The sequence below is a fragment of the Sebastes fasciatus genome, chromosome 6, assembly GCF_043250625.1.
Source record: "Sebastes fasciatus isolate fSebFas1 chromosome 6, fSebFas1.pri, whole genome shotgun sequence".
NCBI lineage: Eukaryota > Metazoa > Chordata > Actinopteri > Perciformes > Sebastidae > Sebastes > Sebastes fasciatus.
Window position 1 is genome coordinate 32,577,135 of NC_133800.1, and position 19,668 is coordinate 32,596,802.

General features: G+C 41.3%; 1 protein-coding gene across 10 annotated transcripts in view; it reads right to left on the minus strand.

The window, feature by feature from the left end:
- The window catches only part of gpat2 (glycerol-3-phosphate acyltransferase 2, mitochondrial), a 153,161-nt gene that overhangs the window by 13,412 nt on the left and 120,081 nt on the right, over nucleotides 1–19,668 (minus strand). For all 10 annotated transcript variants that reach the window (XM_074639343.1, XM_074639335.1, XM_074639342.1 and 7 more), the window contains 12 exons: nucleotides 17,229–17,362; nucleotides 16,973–17,072; nucleotides 12,613–12,792; nucleotides 11,381–11,479; nucleotides 9,215–9,297; nucleotides 7,079–7,209; nucleotides 6,889–6,959; nucleotides 6,461–6,621; nucleotides 6,221–6,324; nucleotides 3,193–3,377; nucleotides 885–962; nucleotides 438–566 (listed from right to left, as the gene is read on the minus strand). In XM_074639343.1, the coding sequence (XP_074495444.1) occupies nucleotides 438–566; nucleotides 885–962; nucleotides 3,193–3,377; nucleotides 6,221–6,324; nucleotides 6,461–6,621; nucleotides 6,889–6,959; nucleotides 7,079–7,209; nucleotides 9,215–9,297; nucleotides 11,381–11,479; nucleotides 12,613–12,792; nucleotides 16,973–17,072; nucleotides 17,229–17,362 (1,455 nt within the window). The remainder of the gene's footprint in view (nucleotides 1–437; nucleotides 567–884; nucleotides 963–3,192; nucleotides 3,378–6,220; nucleotides 6,325–6,460; nucleotides 6,622–6,888; nucleotides 6,960–7,078; nucleotides 7,210–9,214; nucleotides 9,298–11,380; nucleotides 11,480–12,612; nucleotides 12,793–16,972; nucleotides 17,073–17,228; nucleotides 17,363–19,668) is intronic.

Consider the following 19,668-nt stretch of genomic DNA (forward strand, 5'->3'; position numbering starts at 1 on the left):
AATGAGAAAAAAGTACTTTATCCATAAGCTTTGAATGTCTATATGTGCTTTGATTGCTGCTTACTGATGCAGTTTCACATGTAATGGCTCTCGAGGCTCCTCAAAGTCACTTTGCAGCGTTTGTGACCGACGCACCTGCACTTTAATGGCTGTTTGGTCCCTTTGGAAGTTGATAAGCTTCCTTGTGTTGCTTTGAAAAATCACATATAACAGTCATGACAGTCGGGCTTCTTTTAAAGATGACGCAAACTGCTAATTGACATTCAAGTTACGTGACTCAACTGTGTAGGTGCTTTTGTAATGGAGATTTAGTTACTTCAAAGTTCTTTTTCATGTGGTGTTTTCAGCTTGGAGCATTTTTCCCTTCAGATAACCTCTAGTGCTTCTCTAAAACATGTGAAGAAGCCAGGAGGGTGCTCAGCAGTGCTCTTCTGTACCTTGTAGGAGCGCAGGTCCTGCTCCTCCATGTCGCAGTCAGAGTCGCTGTGATAAGGGTCGTCAGAGGTGGTCCAGGTCAGCGCGCCCTCCTTCTTCCAGAAATCACAGATGGGGACGTCTCTGGGAATCTACAGAGAGGATGGAGGGTAAAACAGACAGCAGCTTGCAGACTGTAACTCTTTCTGTCTGGTCTGAATGACTTCATATACTGTAAGCCTTTAATCTACAGAAGAAGTGACACGAGAGGGTGGAGCTCTCGTTAGCTCTGTTTTTGTTCTCCACCGACTCCTGAGTAAAAATACCTGGATCTTTAGCTGCTAAATGCTCCAGTATGTTCACCAGCTAGTCTCTAACTGCCACTTGGTGCTGAGCAGTTAGTGTACAGCGGGCACATTATGTAGCGTTTTAGAGAAACACTGTTAGAAATGTGTAAAAATTGATCTTACTTCTTCCATGATCAGGATGCCACAGCGTACCAGACTGTCAACGGCATCCAGAGCGAAACTCTGGGACGACTGGCAGGGCTGGAGAGAGAGAGAGAGAGAGAGAGAGAGAGAGAGAGAGAGAGAGAGAGAGAGAGAGAGAGAGAGAGAGAGAGAGAGAGAGATAACAATTAACATTCAAAAGCGAGTCATCAAATTTTACACTTCCTGTCTAGCCACCTCCACTCTGACCAGTACAAAGCCCTTCAGTGCCAAGAGCTGAACAAAGATAGTCCTCTCTGCCAGCTCGTCCTGAAGCTCTGACAACACACACACACACACACACACCAGGGCTTCAGGACAGAAACCAAACAATCTGGCCCAACCAACTCATCTCAAAACAAAAAGAAAATTCTGTCAAATATTGGAAGGAAACCACCAAACCATAAAGTAAACTAGAACCCTATTCGACCCAAAACAGAGAGTACACGGTGGCAGAGTACCTGACCATCGTGACTGATAGAAAATGTTGACAATGTACAGACTGAGTGGACGCAGCCGGGCCATAGAAACGCACCGTCGCTGGCAGAACAGACGACCCAGAGGAGGCCAGGCTGTGTGTCATAAAAGAGGTTGAGACTGAATCTCACTTCTTACTGTACAGTGAGAAATATCAGAATTTGAGAGAGGTGTGTTTATCCTGAGTTTATCCATCTACCTGAAGTCAGTGTGCAATATTAGCTGCACAAAATGTTGACTGTTCTCATACATTGAGAGAAACACGTTCTGTAGTAAATGTTTCTGAGTGACTACATCTGTATTACAGCTACAGTTATTATTGTTATTTAAAGGTACAGTATGTAGGATTTGGCGACATCTAGTGATGTGGTTGCAGATTGCAACCAGCTGAGTATCCCTCCGCTCACTCCTCCCTTTCCAAGATTGTGTTAACGTGAGCTAGCGAGTGCAAAACCGTGGTAAAGCCGTTCACCTCACTCAGAGGCCTCCTTACAATAACATCACTACTTAAGGAGCAACGGGAGTCAGACGGTGGCTGGCAGTACCACAGTTTAGCACTCTGCGGCTCAAGTTTCACAAGCGTGTCAGAGAACTACGGTGGCCTTCAGGTAACGTAAAAATGCAAAAGTCTCTCTGAAGAGCCAGTGTTTGGTTTGAGCAACATGGCGGACTCCGTGAAGAGGACCCTTTCCCTATGTAGATATGAAGGGCTCATTCTAAGGTAGAGACAACACAACGGCTCTTAGTTTCAGGTGATAACATACTAATGAAAACATAGTTATGAATATGATATATATGGCTGACCCGAGTGCTTCGAAGCTTTGACAGTTGCCATAGTAATCAACCTCAAAATCAGTATTCGAATGCTTAGTTTTTATATATATATCGGGAGGCTGAAGCAGGAAAAGCCAACACTAGGATCAGCAGTGATTCATGGAGAGACCTTCGTCTGGTCAGCTAACATTACTGCCAAGCAGCTGAAATATAGAGTGATATTGTGGTTTTAGCTGACGTGTGTCTCCTCACTGTTTTGACCGATGCTCGTTCATGACTATTAGAGCGAGCACAAGCGCGAACCCGACGCTGACTTTCGTTGACTTAACGGCCACAGGTGTCGCTGTTAACAAGCATTTCTGATTCTTACGTAGAGTCCCTTTAAAGCCTTTATTATATTGTGTTTGAGAGGATTGTTGATATTTGCATATTATTGTATATTAATTGCTAATCATAATATGTCAATGTTTATTGATTTCTGTACTGCTTTGTCATGCTAATAAAGTTTATTTGAATTTGAGAGAGAGAGAGAGAGAGAGAAGGAGATAATAATGGGTAAGCTCAAAAATGAGGAAAGGTTAGATGTACACACAGCTTCAGCCCGTCACACCTCTATGAAGTTCAGAGGGAGACAGCTGACAGAGAGCATGAGGTGTTTGGTAGAGACGTCGCAGAGATCAGAGGAGCAGAATGAAAGATGGCCGGCAGGAAGGCGAGACCAGGAGCGATACTTTTCGCTGAGAAATGAGGTGAGGAACATAGCTGCGAGCAGAAGAGACAAGAAAGTGCAGCTGCCGAAATGAAAGTTGAGCAAACAGAGAAAGGAATAGTTCTTCTGGCTCAGATTCGGAGCCCTTTAAGTCAGTCTGATGGAGCATGTACACACACACGTACACACAGAGACACACACACACAATTCAAAACCTCTCTCTGCCTGAGATAGAGGCAGCAGAGCAGGATGAATGGCTGTTCAGCTCCATTAAACATCCATTGAATGAGACACACTGGGTGCGTGCGTGTGATATGAATTCACACTCACTGGCATGAAGCCCGGAGGCAGGAGATGGCAGAGCTGCAGGGCTCTCTCCGTCAGCTCCGACTGGCACAGCGCCACGTCAAACTCCATGTCTCCGTTGACCTGCTCTCCGTCCACGCCGTCGCTCCTCACCCTGCTGCTGACGCCGCTGCCGACCACCTCGCACAGCATGGCCGACACCGCACACGCTAAGAACAAACACAAACATTAGATTATCGGCTCTAATCCCTCGTACACACAAGCTATTATTATTATATTATCCAAAGTAAGTAGGTTTTGATCTGTATCTTAGCAAAATATCTCAAAGTGTTTCTGTTTGGACACTAAACACGGTCTTTGGCTAATAGATCAGTGGATGAGATTGTGCTGATAAGTAAGATTGAGTATTTCCGCCATTTACACAAGTGTTATCTCTTTATTTATACGTTTTATCCCTGTTATCCTGCTTTCATGTGCCGGTGGGAAAGTCTTGACATCCAGATCGTTCGTGTCCTTAAACAGGGTCACACATTTTGTCACTCAAGTGCTGTACTTAAGTACATTTTTCAGATATTTGTACTTAACTTGAGTATTTCCATTTTCTGCTACTTTATACATATATTCCACAACAATTCAGAGGCAAATACTTTACTTTTTTACTCCACCACATTTATCCGATAAGGTTGTGTTTTCGTTAGCTTAGAATGAGCCGTTCATATCTACATAGGGAGCGGTTCTACTGTAGAAACATGGTGGAGCAACACGGTGGACTCCGTGAAGAGAACCTGCTCACTATGTACAGTAGATATAAATAGCTCATTCCAAGGTAATGAAAACATGACTCTTACTTTCAGGTAATTATACACTAAAGAAAACATACTTATTAATATGATATTTCTTTTCATGTGTTGGACATTTTTTTTACTTTTTTTTTTTTTTACATTTTTCAGACTTTTAAAAAACAAACAATTTTCTGTCATTTTTGGACATTTTCAGACTTTTTACGGACACTTTTTTTGACAATTTTCGGACATTTTTTCTGACTTTTTATTTTTTTTTACACTTTCAGACTTTTTTTTTTTTTTTTTTTTTTACAATTTTAATAAATCTTTTCGGACATTTTTCAGACTTTCTTTAAAAAAAAAAAAATTCTGACATTTTTCGGACATTTTTCAGAGTTTTTTTTTTTTTTTTTACAATTTTCATAAATCTTTTCGGACATTTTTCAGACTTTTTTAAAAAAAAAAAAAATTTCTGTCATTTTTTTCCCTGACATTTTTCTGACATTTTTGGACTTCTTTTTACATTTTTCAGACTTTTTTTCAGACATTTTCTTTTTTTTTTTACATTTTTCATAAATCTTTTCGGACATTTTTCAGACTTTTTTCTAGGCTTTTTTTAAAAAAACTATTTTCTGTCATTTTTTGGACATATTCAGACTTTTTTACAGACACTTGTTTTGACAATTTTCAGACATTTCTTCTGACTTTTTTTTTTTACATTTTCAGACTTTTTTTTTTTTACATTTTCATAAATCTTTTCGGACATTTTTCAGACTTTTTAAAAAAAAAAAATTTCTGACATTTTTGGACATTTTCAGACTTTTTTACGGACACTTTTTTTTGTCAATTTTCGGACATTTTTTCAGATTTTTTTTTTTTTACATTTTCATAAATCTTTTTGGACATTTTTCAGACTTTTTTAAAAAAACAATTTTCTGTCATTTTCAGACTTTTTTACGGACACTTTTTTTTGACAATTTTCGGAAATTTTTTCTGACTTTTTTTTCAGCCATTTTTCAGAGTTTTTTTCAGCCATTTTTTTTTTTTTTTTTTACAATTTTCATAAATCTTTTCGGACTTTTTCCGCACTTTTTTTAGGACATTTTTTTACTTTTCTTTTTTTGTTTTTTGTTTACATTTGTCAGACAATTGTCAGACATTTTTCAGCACACACTGTTTGGATCTCTGGGAGTGAGTGAGATCCAAAAACACACCTGCATTTACCGCTTACCGCCAAAGAGAACGAAACGGAGACCTTCGAGATTGTAACATTGTTGTACGTATATCTGAGCACCTCTTCCACTACCGGATATTACACAACAAAACATCACCACCTCAATATAGCTGATTTAACTTATTTTTACCACTTGACGTTAGCATCCATGTATCAATCTACAACACAAAGGCTTTCAGCAGCACAAAGCCCACTGCCCACCAGCTTCACTTCCTATACAACCAAAACAAGTCATGCAGGAATAATGAATCATTCAGGCAAAGTAGCTTCCTGTACTTCAACAGTACTAAAATGGGGCTACAGTATCTGTGGTTTCACCCCAGCCTGCCTGCCAGCATGTTATCTAAAAATAAAACAGCACATGTATGTAACAGACAGCTCACCATACAGTATGCATCTGATATAACACTTCTACCACATCTAGGCTTTCTGCCTTTAGATGATTACCATATATTACTCATACATATTATGCTGTTTCAAATCCTATCGCCGAACAAGGACGACAAAATTGGGTGATTCTGCAATATCCCAGATTATGTTCAATGCCAGTGTCTTTAAAATTCTCGCTTTCGGCACTATCTGCACTTGGCAGCTACAGTGTGGTTAAGGTGAGGGAAAGATTGTGGTTATGGAAAATAAACTGTAAGGTTGAAGTATGGTCTCTTATCGTTCTAATTTCCTGACTAACTCACTTATTACAGGTGCAAAATTTCATTTCTCATCCCTACACATGACAGAAGAAACAGTTGAAACCAGCCAAAGAGCTGCACTGCACTTCTGTTTTTATGTTTAGTGGATAAAAAATGAGCTGCTGCATGTACAGTACCCTGACGCTGCTTAGCATGCCTTAAACATTCAGAATATTTAGTACTTTTAAAATGTCATGTTTCAAACTGATTCTCCGTACTGACATGCCAACAGTCGGCGCCACGGCCAAGGCCTCCCACGAAAAATAAGGCGCCTGTAGAACACAGGGTCTCGAGATGATATTTAGGCTTGTCAGTTACACAAAATACATGCATGCAAAGTCACTCACCACCAACAGCTTCCAAAATAAAGGTGTGAGTGACAATCTGCGCCTGGAGAGTGAGGTGAAGCGTGGCAGCAAGAGAAGGACGGGGCACAATAAGAGGGTCTTTCCTAGAAGGAGGGTAGACATGGACAGTAAAGGAGACACTGAAAGGGAAATTGGATTTTTGATAAGCAAGACAAGTTTGCTGTGCAGCGCTTATCTGTGTTCTTTGTTTGTCCTTTTTTGACAAGACAGAAAACGAACCTCGACGGCGCTGCAGCTATGATGAGGTGAGGGGCGAGCAGAGAGAGGGAATAGCGGACAACCTCCTCTAAAGTTCCCCCGAAGCCGACGTCTTTGTTCCTGAACAGCAGCTCCTCCGTGAGCCAGGCCACATCACGACACAGGGCAGAGGCACTCACACCCTGCGGAGGAGAAGGAGGGATGGAGAAGTTTTGTTCCAGAATGAGGCACGGGCATTAACCATCTGGTGACGTTAGTGAGAGACTGGTGGGCATGACTCAGAAAATCACTGTCACACTCTAATAAACTGGTACGAAAACCAATTCACTTTATGAGCCTCTTGGAGCATTGATGGATCCTTAGCGGGGAAGAGGCGGATTTTAAACTCTTGACAGCACCAAGGGGAAAATTGCTCAGCAAACACACCACGACGGGGATGATGCATGTACCTTGCGGTGCCTGTACAGCAAAAGACTGGCCATCAGACTGGTGGACATCACAGCCGTGCAGGAGGCTGCAGCTAGAAAGAGAGAACACACACACACACAGAGATAATGCAGAACAATTTGCATACCATTAAAACAAAGGCTTACAAAGATTTGTTTACGACTCAGGGGGGAAACATAATCCTGGACCTACAGAAGATGAGGTGGAGGATGATGGCGATGCTGAGGTCTCTCTCTGGATGAGTTGGCTCTATGAGTTCAGATGCATAATGAGACGAAGGCAGAAGCCACGACATCCTCCTCCGCCCGAACACACAGTCGGCTCTGGAGTGAATAAAAGTGAGATAGAAGGATGTCAGGAATAACTTTTGAAAGTTTCAATCCTTTCCATGAAGTCAAACCTCATTTTAGATACTAGTTCTAGTCAGCATTTTACGAAATATTTATATTAGGACTGTCAAAGTTAATGTGGTAATAACGCGTTAGCGCAAATTCATTCAATTCAGTTTTAAAGCTAGAGTAAAGATACTGGCATCATATGAAAGTAGAAAACGTAAGGAATCCATTGGTACCTACCATGTCATACTAGCTTGTCGGGAAGGAGGTTAAATAACACTCCAAACTTGCACTAAATTTTGGCGAGGAAAAACTGTCATGGCCATTTTCAAAGGGGTCCCTTGACCTCTGACCTCCAGATATGTGAATGAAAATGGGTTCTATGGGTACCCACGAGTCTCCCCTTTACAGACATGCCCACTTTATGATAATCACATGCAGTTTGGGGCAAGTCATAGTGAAATCACAGTTTGTCACCTCAAATGTTTGTGATATCTGGATTTTGGCACCCAACAACACAGCAAGATGACATTTTAGATGTGTAACTTTGGACCACTGCTACCGTTTTGCCTCCAGCTAACACCGTGACGTAATAATGACGTCGACGCAAAAAGAGTCGATAGATCCCTCGAAATGTTACACACTGTTCCTTTAAACAAAAGTTTGTTGGCTGCACTGTAAACAGATACGCTAGGTGTATTTCTGTAGCGGCTCACCGAGTGTTGCTGAATTAAACCACACCTGCTGATACCACCATCGCAGCTGTCGCAAAATCAACCAGAACTGAAATCTTGAGGATTACAACTTTAAAGAAGGATAACACAGTCGGTAAACTTGGAGGAGAGAAAAGACCCACAGTTGGCCTCGTGCCATCAATGTTTGTTGCAGTAAATTGGATTCTTTGTCGAGGGAGTTGCATAACAAATCAAGTAGTAATCAAGTATTAGTATTATTTGCTCCAGCTGGAAAAAATGGAGACGCTTAATTTAATTATATTACATGAACATTTTCTGTAATGATCAATTGACTCTTATTACAACATTTGTGTGTAAGGAGAAGGAACATTAGCTGTATTTCCACTGAACTCTTAATGGCCATTATGAGAGTTCAGTGGATGACTTAACACCATATTACACCATATAATTGTGGGTAAAATAACACTGTAGAGTCAGACACTTTAGGTGCATACAAGCGTATAAAACAGCAGCTACATCACTCAGAAATGGAGGTGTGTGATACATTTTATGAGCCGCTTATCTGAGGCTACGCTGGAGTGATGCGAGTGTGTTATTTATGTGTTTTAGCTTTGCATATGTGAGGGGGATACGTGTAGTTGTGTATATCATATCTGGCTCTGTTAACACACAAATCCTACAGACAGCGACGTTGTTCATCTCAAACATGAATAAATAAACTTTTTAAAACAAAAAGAGGCTTCAAAAGCTGAAACAGAATGAGTAAGCCAGCAGAGACGCAGCGTTAAGTAGCGGAGCGTGTTAACGATGTACACAAAGAGCTAAAACTGCTCACACACACGCTGATAACAATCCAATCTAAACTATCACTCTACACCTCTTCTCATCTATCATTTGCTATTTCACTCGTGCTGTTTTTTTCATTTTTTCTCTTCCTGCGCTCTCAGAAGAATTAAACACATGAAGGGAGAAGCCACTTTGCTCGTCAGACGCCAAGCAGAGATTGTGCGAGGATGTTATTTTCTTTCTGTTATCTTTTTTTCACTGGCAGACTGTGTAATGTTGATGGTAATTGAACCGAGTCTAAGAGGATGAAAACTCTCATCAGAGCTCGCACGGCGTCTGTGCCAGATTCAAGGTTTAGAGGAAAGTTTATCTTCAAAAGTTTGACAGAAAGTAACTTTTCGATTTCACAGATAAAAAAACACAATCCAAATCCGTACTCAATTGTGGATTGTTCACATACAGTATGAGCACTCACACGTGCATATAGGGATGTTCACAGGTGGTTTGATTACCTGTTGTTGAGGATAACAGGCAGCAACAGGTCCTGCAGAGGGAGCCATTCATCTACTCTGCACCTCCCCGACTCGCACATCTCCTACATACATAAACGCAAACAGATCTGAATCATCCAACATTAGTGCTCTGGCAAACCAAGTGAGGGAAATTAAACAAAGTTTGCATGAAAACATTTAATTCCAGCTGTTATTGCTGCAGAAGCCATTTCCTCTGTTATTATTGCCATGTGATAACCTTCAGTTGCCAGTTTATTAGGTAAACCTCTACAAAAGATGTGAAATAAAGGCTTCCTCCATGAAGGTTATAATGCTCAGCTATTGTTGAAACAGTTTGAGAGATGTGTTGAATCAACTTTATGATCATTCTGGAGGCTGCAGTCTGTGGTTGTCTTCAACTATATTGCATCATATTGAGATATATATAATCTTAAAACTCACCTGTTCCTCTTAGCTTTCCCCTAGGGTTTTATAATCACTATGATTTTATAGTATTTTTAGATGCTTTTAACTTATGTCAGGACATCATTTGTACCAATACTATTCATCCTATTTTGACGCTTTATCGCATGTTTCTTGAGTAAATTGTCTCAACATTGTATTGTGATTGTTTTACCCTTTGTGTGAAGCACCTTTAGATTTCGCTGTATTTAAAGTGTGCTATATACACTCACCGGCCACTTTATTAGGCACACCTGTTCAAATGCTTGTTAACACAAATAGCTAATCAGCCAATCACATGGCAGCAACTCAATGCATTACGTCATCTAGACGTGGTGAAGACGACTTGCTGAAGTTCAAACCGAGCATCAGAATGGGGAAGAAAGGGGATTTAAGTGACTTTGAACGTGGCATGGTTGTTGGTGCCTGACGGGCTGGTCTGAGTATTTCAAAAACTGCTGATCCACTGGGATTTTCACGCACAACCATCTCTAGGGTTTACAGAGGATGGTCCGAAAAAGAGCAAATATCCAGTGAGCGGCAGTCGTGTGGACGGAAATGCCTTGTTGATGTCAGAGGTCAGAGGAGAATGGGCAGAGTGGTTGGAGATGATAGAAAGGCAACAGTAACTCAAATAACCACTCGTTACAACCAAGGTATGCAGAATACCATCTCTGAACGCACAACACGTCCAACCTTGAAGCAGATGGGCTACAGCAGCAGAAGAACACCCGGTAATAGCAAGGTGTACCTAATAAAGTGGCCAGTGAGTGTATATTAAATTCATTATTATTATGATCTTGTTCCTGGACAAACACAACTGGGAGCAAATCTGTCTCTGTTTAAACAAACTTTGGCCGACAACAAAGCTCCCAAACCATGCCTGAAACTTCTAGTCATACTTATGGACAATATCCTGTTGGCCAAATGCAACTACAGCAGCCTGCAAGTGACCTGCAGAAGTGCAAACTATCCTGCCTCTGCCAACAGGATAAATCCCTTAAGTACAAACAGCCTTAACCATTACAGTCAATATTCAGGTCAAGAAATAGTTTCTTTGGCTTCTTTGGGGAGTCGGGCTCAAACTGAACATGCTGCTGCGAAGCAAATGATCCATCTGTGGCTCCCAGTCAGTATCGAGTGCAGCTTTTTTTTTTAAAGTTGTCTTATAAATCTTCTATGTGTTCTGACTCCAAAATGTTGGAATCTCAATATCAAATATATATACATGTATATATAAAACATTCCATAATAACCTTTCAGCATATTGTAATTCAAGTGTTCTGAGAGAAAACTAGACTTCTGCACCTCCTCATGGCTCTGTTTTCAGGCTTTAAACAATCTAGCCCGTGACACTACAAGATGTTTCTGAAAACATTTGAGGAGAAAAATAGGCATTACAGTAACATAGTATTGATTCATATTTGATCAGCGCCGCCTAATTTGACCGTTTGATCGGAGTTCGCAAAGATTTACGGCTGCTCAGAGACGGCAGACTTTAGCTCAGCTCCGATTGGTTGTTTTCCTCCGGTCTGTGAAATCTTGCAGATGTCATTAGGAGCACCGGAGGACACAGAGGCACATGATGTTTTTCAGATTACCTGTCTCATGCACTACTGTCACCATTTCTACCCACTGCAGCTTTAATTTTAAAGGGTAACAAGCCAGAAAAGGCTGGGAACTACTTCTGTAAATGAATGAAAGCAGGTCTTTGATGATGTGCACCTTGAGAGAAAACGGCTGAGCGAGGTGGATCCTCACACTTCCTCCTGGTCTCCTCCAGAGTAGAGACCACAAGCATCGCAACACAGAGCTCAAGTCAACCTGTGAGGATATGTAACACACACACACACACACACACACACACACACACACACACACACACACACACACACACACACACACACACACACACACACACACACACACACACACACACACACACACACACACACACACACACACACACAGAGAGAGTTGTATCATAATGAGGCTTGCCTTTAGGAGAGACATTACAGCAGCCGTACCACTAATGAGCAGGATCTATGAGCAGCTCTGAGATAAAACAGCCGGCCTGAGAGTGTCGGTACTAGAACTGTGTGTTCGGTACTGTATGCGTACTGTGTGTGAATGACAGAACAAAATGATGAGGCGAGGACCTTATTATGGCAATTAACCGAGCTACACCCACTCTCCAGTATATCGTCTCAAAGTGCAGATAACGGAGGGCGAGACTAATGGAGACTAATAACAAATGAAATGCAAACCTCAACTAATCAACCAGCGCTGGCTGGTGAGAAATTAGAGAGCAAAGTTGTGAAACAAGACTTTCAAAGCTGCACTCTGGATCATCACTGGCAATTATGTTTTACCTCTGAACCAGGACGAGATGAAATCAGATAGAATCAAGACAACTTTGCCCCCCCGCCACAATATTCTGAGCCTTATTTATGTAAAGTTATTGTTTTTCCATATTTGTAGTGTATTATAGTTTTATGATACTGAAAGCTGTACATTTTAATTACACTGTACATGTAAAAGCCCAACTAGGGATAAGAGTTGAAAATTAGCAATAGCTATGAACTCTCAGTTTCATGCTCTGTACTGGAACTACTAGAGCAGTGGCCGTTCGGAGCACGTGCTCGTTCGGAGCGGGCCGATTGCTTGGCTCCCGGTAGCTCCGGGGAGGGTGCTCGTGCCCGTTCGGAGCGTGTGGCGGTTGCTTAGCTGCAAGGAAGTGCTGCTTGCAGCAATGTCCAGAAACACTCATTGCTCATAAACTCCAGGAAAGTATCTTTGCCTTAAGTCTTTTCCTCTGCCTCCCCCTGAGGAGGTGCACCTAACAGTTTGAAAACTGCTCCGTTAAAAAACCAAACCTGCTCATTTGCTCCTGAGGACGTGACAGATGGCTCGTATTAAGTGTGTGCGCTTGCAAGTGTGTGTTTACACGCATCCACCTGTGTGTTGGTGTTGGGCACGCAGTCGTAGGAGATGCCCACAGGGACCAGACTGACATCGGGGACAGATCCCTCTTTGATGAGTTGCCTGATGCGAGCCAGCCACTGGCCACCGCGGCCAGACTCCGCCGACACACCGACGCTTATCGCCTGACCCTCATGTAGCAGCTCACGTAGCAGCTGAGGAGGGAGGAGAGAGAAAAGGTCTGAAAAGTCTTGGCAGTAAGGGGAGCAATTAACATAAAATGCCTGTCGTGCATTTCTAAAATATACATAAGCATTATAGCAAAGAGGCAAGAAAACAAAGTGTGGAGGGCAAAAGAGGGAGCACAAGTCAAAAAGCAGGAAGCCGGCAGGATAAAGAGCACAAATAAAAAGCCACTGTGGGGGGACACTTCATGACATTCAGAGACACTTCCCTTGCCCCGAGTACTGTTCTCGCCTCACAGACAAGGGAAATTCAATTAGCATTGAACAGCAGCTAAGCAGGCCTACACTCAATAAACAATAAAGGTCTATTAACATTGAAATTCAACCAATAAAACAAGCCTGCTTCCACACGCGCAGCAGATATGCTTACTCACATAAATGGTCAATGAAAAAAAAAAGCTGCGTCAGTCATAAACAACCTGTTTATGTTCCACTGGGGCTGCCGTCTGCTAGATTAATGTCAGATTGCGCCGTTTTATTGAGCTGTATAGCACAATATTGATCTTAATAAAGCCAGTAACTCCTCCAAATGAAATACGTCTTTAGGCAAACTGATACAAAGCACAAAAGAGCTCCCTCGCTAGATATAAAGACAGGAAGATATTAATGATGAACAGGTGCTGATCAGTAAATAGGAGCACAGCAAGGAGAACAAAAGAAGAGGAATAGATGCAAGAGAGGAGAGAGAGGAGGGAGCCATTAACGCAGAACGCATTAATCTCCAAAACAAGGCCAAAAAAACACAAATTACCTTCCCATAAAAATAGAAACAACCTGCTCAGACCTGCCAAGCGAACACAATCAAGTTAACCACCATCCTTCTCCGGCCTCTCCTCGCTGCTTTGTCACTCCAGCCAACTCCAAAGCTACAATCTCTGTAGCCAAACTCAAGCCCCTTGGTAATTTTGAGAATGAATAGAGAGTGGGATGAGGCCGGGGGGGAAAGAGGGAGAGGTGCGGGGGGGAAAACACAGGTTGTTTTCTGACCGTGATAACACTCCAACGTGGAGTGGAAATGAAAAGCGTGTGAGCATGAATTGAACCGAATGCACAAACGTTAAGCAGCCAAAATTACAAGGACAGGTATCTTTTGCTTACCCTGTAATTTTATATAATTACCTGCTGTCTGTCTGTGAGGGTTTTTTTTCCGGCAAAATGCATTAGCAACATGTTTACTGATTCGTAGCCCAGAGCTTCGTTTTCCATCTACCAGTAAACAGAATGTTTACGGCTTCATATACGCTGCTAATGAGGAACGGCTCCAATTGTCAGGATGGAAAGGTTTGTAACAAGAGGGTGTTTTTATGGTTGGTGATCAACAGGGAACACAAAACCGGAATTAACTTCTGACGGTTGAAGGGGCATTTGTACGTGTAAACAGTTGTTAAAAGTCTTCCGTGGCTCAAAACTGTTCTTAAAGCGGCATTAGATAGCATATTTTTGGCATCATTGGGCAAAAATTCCATAAAAACCTTGCAGCAGATTGTAATTCAAGTGTTCTGAGAGATAACTAGACTTCTGCTCCTCCTCATGGCTCTGTTTTCAGGCAGTTTGACTGTTCGGTCGGAGTTGACGAGTGATTGACAGCCGGCTCTCATAGACAGCAGCTGGACAGCAGACCTCAGATCAGCTCTGACTTCTTGTTTTCCTCTGGTCAAAGACTTCTTGCAGATTACATGTTACCTGTTTCATGTACTACTGTCAGGATATTGCGACCGTTTTATAAAAATAACTTTTTTTTTAATCATATTTGCTCCAATCTGGCCTCCTTCAGCTCTAAGTGATTAAGTACAGTTTAATTTGAAACACAAAGTCCGTCTGACTGGTTGTTGGTGGGAAGAAGTGGTCATCGCTGACCACAAGCTCCAGTCGAGGCTAATGGATAAATTAGCTTCATGTGGCTTCAATTGAAAGTGATACCTAAAAATAGGGATGCCTGGACACCGATGCCGGATCAGACATCAGGCTGATACTGACTCAAAATAGTTGGATCGGATATCTGTGACAATGGAGCCAATTCATTCAATTCAATTCTATGTTTATATACTATACACATTATATAATGGAATTCCTGTTTAAATATTGACCAATTTGTTGCTGCATTAAAACGTTTACACTTGAATTATTATTCCTGGACATTTTTAAGATTTTTTACCAAATTGTTGGTGTACAATTTATTATTTTAATAATAAATAACAATTAATTTAATTAAAATCTATGTTTTTATTTGTTACATTTTGTTTTACAAAGTTTGTAAAGCAATGTTTAAGTCAAGCCTGATGTTGCCTTACACATATAGAATGATCCCAGTCACTTCCACACAGTGAGGCATACAGATTATTAATTACACACTGGTATTGGATCGGTACTCGGTATCAGCTGATACTCAAAGCCCAGGTGTCGGTATCGGGGCTGAAAAAGTTGGTGCATCCCTACCTAAAAATAAACCTTTGATTTTCAGCCAAGCTACTGGCGTGGCTCTAGAGATGGAAATGTTGGTGTGTCAGTTGGTCGGTTCACCACTTTGGACTCAAATAACTCAGCAACTATTGGATGGGTTGCCATGACATTTGGTTCAGATATTCCCCCCTGAGGACGAATAGTACTGTACGGACTTTTAGTGATCCCATGAGTTTTTCATCTAGTGCCACTATGACGTTGACATTTATGGTTTGGCGGTGAAATATAGCAAGAAATGTAGGCCTTTTCATTGCCATTCTGTTGCTAGTGCAACGGCTTTGGTCCATGTTTACTTCCTGTCAGCTGCTGTATCAACAAACGTTGCAACAGGAAATATAAAGGGGCCCATTTTGAATGTTTATGTTGGATAGATAGAGCAGTGGTTCCCAACCTATCTTCCTTGAAGCCCTCCTACTTGTATCTAAGAAAAGCTGAGCCATCCTGACATCTTAAAAAAAAAAAAAAAAATTACAAATCTTTAAACAAAATCCTCAATTTGAATAAAGTGAGAAGACAAGAATTGCCTTATGTATAAAGGTGTACCAATGAATGAGCCTGCGGGTGGCCAGAGAAGGTCATCCTATCTGAGAGTATAACTCACAGTGGTGAGTCAGAGCTTTCCATTTGGTAATGAACCTCAGAGAAGCATTGTAAGCTGTATCAACCATGTGAAGACACTGAGCAGAGGAATGCATACACCGATCAGCCATAACTGACCTGACTCCACTAGACCTCTGAAGGTCTGCTGTGGTATCTGGCACCAAGTCGTCTGTAGCAGATCCTTTAAGTCCTGTATAAGATGTGAGGTGGGGCTTCCGTGGATCGGACTTGTTTGTCCGGCACATCCCACAGATGCTCCATCGGATTGAGATCTGGAGAATTTTGGAGGCCGAGTCAACACCTCGAACTCGTTGCTGTCCACATGATGTAAAAGAAAACGTGATTCATCAGACCGGGCCACTTTCTTCCATTGCTCCGTGATCCAGTTCTGATGCTCACGTGCCCATTGTAGGCGCTTTTGGCGGTGGACACGGGTCAGCATGGGGCACACTGACCGGTCTGCGGCTATGCAGCCCCATACGCAACAAACTGTGATGCACTGTGTGTTCTGACATCTTTCTATCAGAACCAGCATTAACTTTTTCAGCAGTTTGAGCTCCAGTAGCTCTTCTATTGGATCAGACAACACGGGCCAGCCTTCGCTCCCCACGTGCATCAATGAGCCTCGGGTCTGACGCCGGTTCACCGGTTTTCCTTCCTTGGACCACTTTTGGTAGGTCCTGACCACTGCAGACCGGGAACATCTACAAGAGCTGCAGTTCTGGAGATGCTCTGACCCAGTCGTCTAGCCATCACAGTTTGGCCCTTGTCAAAGTCGCTCACATCCTTACGTTGTCCCATCTTTTCTGCTTCCAACACAAAGTTCAAAGTTCAAAATGTTCACTTGCTGTCTAATATATCCCCCCCACTGCTAGGTGCCATTGTAACGAGATAATCAATGTTATTCACTTCACCTCTCAGTGGTCTTAATGTTATGGCTGATCGGTGTATGTGATCCCTTTAGTCCAACTCAGGTAACAAAGTGGCGGCAACAAGTCGCTTTTTTTACATTAAAAGAAAAACTTATGCCGAAAATAAAAACCTAGTTTTAACCTCAACTTTTTCACCTCAAAACACACGTCAGACTTACGGAGGTCATGACAGGTGAGTAGAGACTGTCCATCTCAGCATCCTGCTCAGTTGTTGCAGAAGTTGGCAGCAGGATCACACCCACTCTCTGCAGGATGGATCTATAGGGATAAAAAGAGGAAACTGTATCTCAGACATAATAACAAGTTTAATTTAAGAAGCCTGGAGCGATGATTCATCTCAACACGGTGTCTGCATGCATTATTAGTGGGGGGGAGGGTGTGTTTACTTCACCGCTTCTCTCTGTCTCTTTATACCTTAAGGAGGAGCTGTTGATGTGGAGGGGACACACAGTGTACGGGACTCTCAGGTTGTGACAGAAGAGCACCAGAGGGATGAGAGCACAGTCCATGACGCTCTGACGCACGTACACGTAAACCAGCAGAGATCCCTGAATCGCAGAACAGATGCAGCTTTGGATAAACCGGATTCCACACATTGCCATTATGGAGAACAATGGTGGACTGTGCAGAGGTGGTGCACGGATTAGGAGTGTGCTTCCGTGGCCTCATATTCAATCAATATTATAATCAAGCTCCACCAGCTTCAGATGGTATCAGGAGAATGGAAGAAAACACATCGATAATTTAAAAGCAGCAGGGATACAAATCTGTACAATCTTATTATTTTTTTACACTCTAAATTAAGAAAGATTTAGGCAGAGATTAAGATTATACACGGGGAGTATGTTCAAGTGACAGTATGTACTGTAGAGAGTGGCAGCTTACTGTGAGTGTTTTGTTTCAAGGTCAACAACGGCTGTATTGTTCTGTACAGTATGTGGCCCTTTATCTTTATTTTATTTGGTTTTATTTTCCATTAAAATGGGGAAATGAAGAGCTACTATCGCAAACTCATTTATATATGGAGTGAAGTCAAAGCAGACCGATAAAATATGATTGTACTTTTGAGGATGTGAATGTGTCACTACAGTAAAAAAAGCAATACGGTTTGCAATAAAAAAAACATGCAAGTAGTCGGAATATTGCCTCTTATAAAGACATGATAAAAACGTATTTATTACTTTCTTTTATTTTTGTTTATTAGTTTTTTTTTATCTATCTGGCAAACCCATCCCAAAAAAAACTCTCAGTTACTGGTCTATCAGTTACAATGACATCATATGAATTTGTTTTTATTAAGGCTGTCAATCGATTAAAATGTTTAATCGCGTTTAATCGCATGATTGTCCATAGTTAATCGTGATTAATCGCACATTTATCTGTTCAAAATGTATCTTAAAGGGAGATTTGTCATGTATTTAATACTATATCAACATGAGAGTGGATAAATATGCTGCTTTATGCAAATGTATTGTTGTAAAGTTGATTTAAAGCCACAAGTTTCCACACCGTTTCTCTAGACATTTGCATAAATCTAATGCTTCCCGACAGAGGAAGTCATTTCCAGATGAAACCATGAATAAAATGTTTTTCTCTTGACGGATAAGCCATTAAGTCACCATTTCTGACGACTGTTGTCAGAAAATGTGACGCCACTGTACCTATGTAATAAATGAGGCAAATATGTGAGAGAAAACACACAAAATACGTTGTTAAAAAACATAAATATTAGGGCTGTCAATCGATTAAAATGTTTAATCCTGATTAATCGCACATTTTTTATCTGTTCAAAATGCACCTTAAAGGGAGATTTGTCAAGTATTTAATACTCTTATTAACATGGGAGTGGACAAATATGCTGCTTTATGCAAATGTATGTATATATTTATTATTGGAAATCAATTAACAACACAAAACAATGACAGATATTGTCCAGAAACCCTCACAGGTACTGCATTTAGCATAAAATAATATGCTCAAATCATAACATTGCAAACTGCAGCCCAACAGGCAACAACAGCTGTCAGTGTGTCAGTGTGCTAACTTGACTATGACTTGCCCAAAACTGCATGTGATTATCAAAAAGTGGGCATGTCTGTAAAGGGGAGACTCGTGGGTACCCATAGAACCCATTTTCATTCACATATGTTGAGGTCAGAGGTCAAGGGACCCCTTTGAAAATGGCCATGACAGTTTTTCCTCATCAAAATTTAGCGCAAGTTTGGAGCGTTATTTAGCCTCCTTCCCAGCAAGGTAGTATGACATGGTTGGTACTGATGGATTCCTTAGGTTTTTTAGTTTCATATGATACCAGTATCTTCATTCGAGCTTTAGACTCCACGATCGATTGAGCAAAAGATTGATTGCGTTAATGCGTTAAAGAAATTAGTGGCGTTAAAACGAATTTGCGTTATTATCACATTAACTTTGACAGCCCTATTTTGTGTGTAATCAGTCCACAGTAAATAAAACAGTTAGTTTGATGAAGACATGTAAGTCACGGTGAGACTGTCACATGAAACAGTCCCTCATTATACTAAATCATGTGTGAAACAAATGTGAGCTGAAAATATAGACAATGGGATTATACATTTGAGGGTAAATTGAGAAACGGGATAAGTCAAGAACTGAACCCATTGTTTACACGGTCGCCCGATTTACACGTTTCAAAAACACATCTGACAGATTAAAAATAATCCAGAAGACGAGACACTATTCACATGGTGTAAGAAACCCTGAATATGCACTGACAACCAGCTGACAACCATTTGAAAACCATAAGCATCACTAGAATAATGCCCTGGCTGTTTTGCTCTCATTTACATAATAGACTGCAATTTGAGTGAGATCTCTG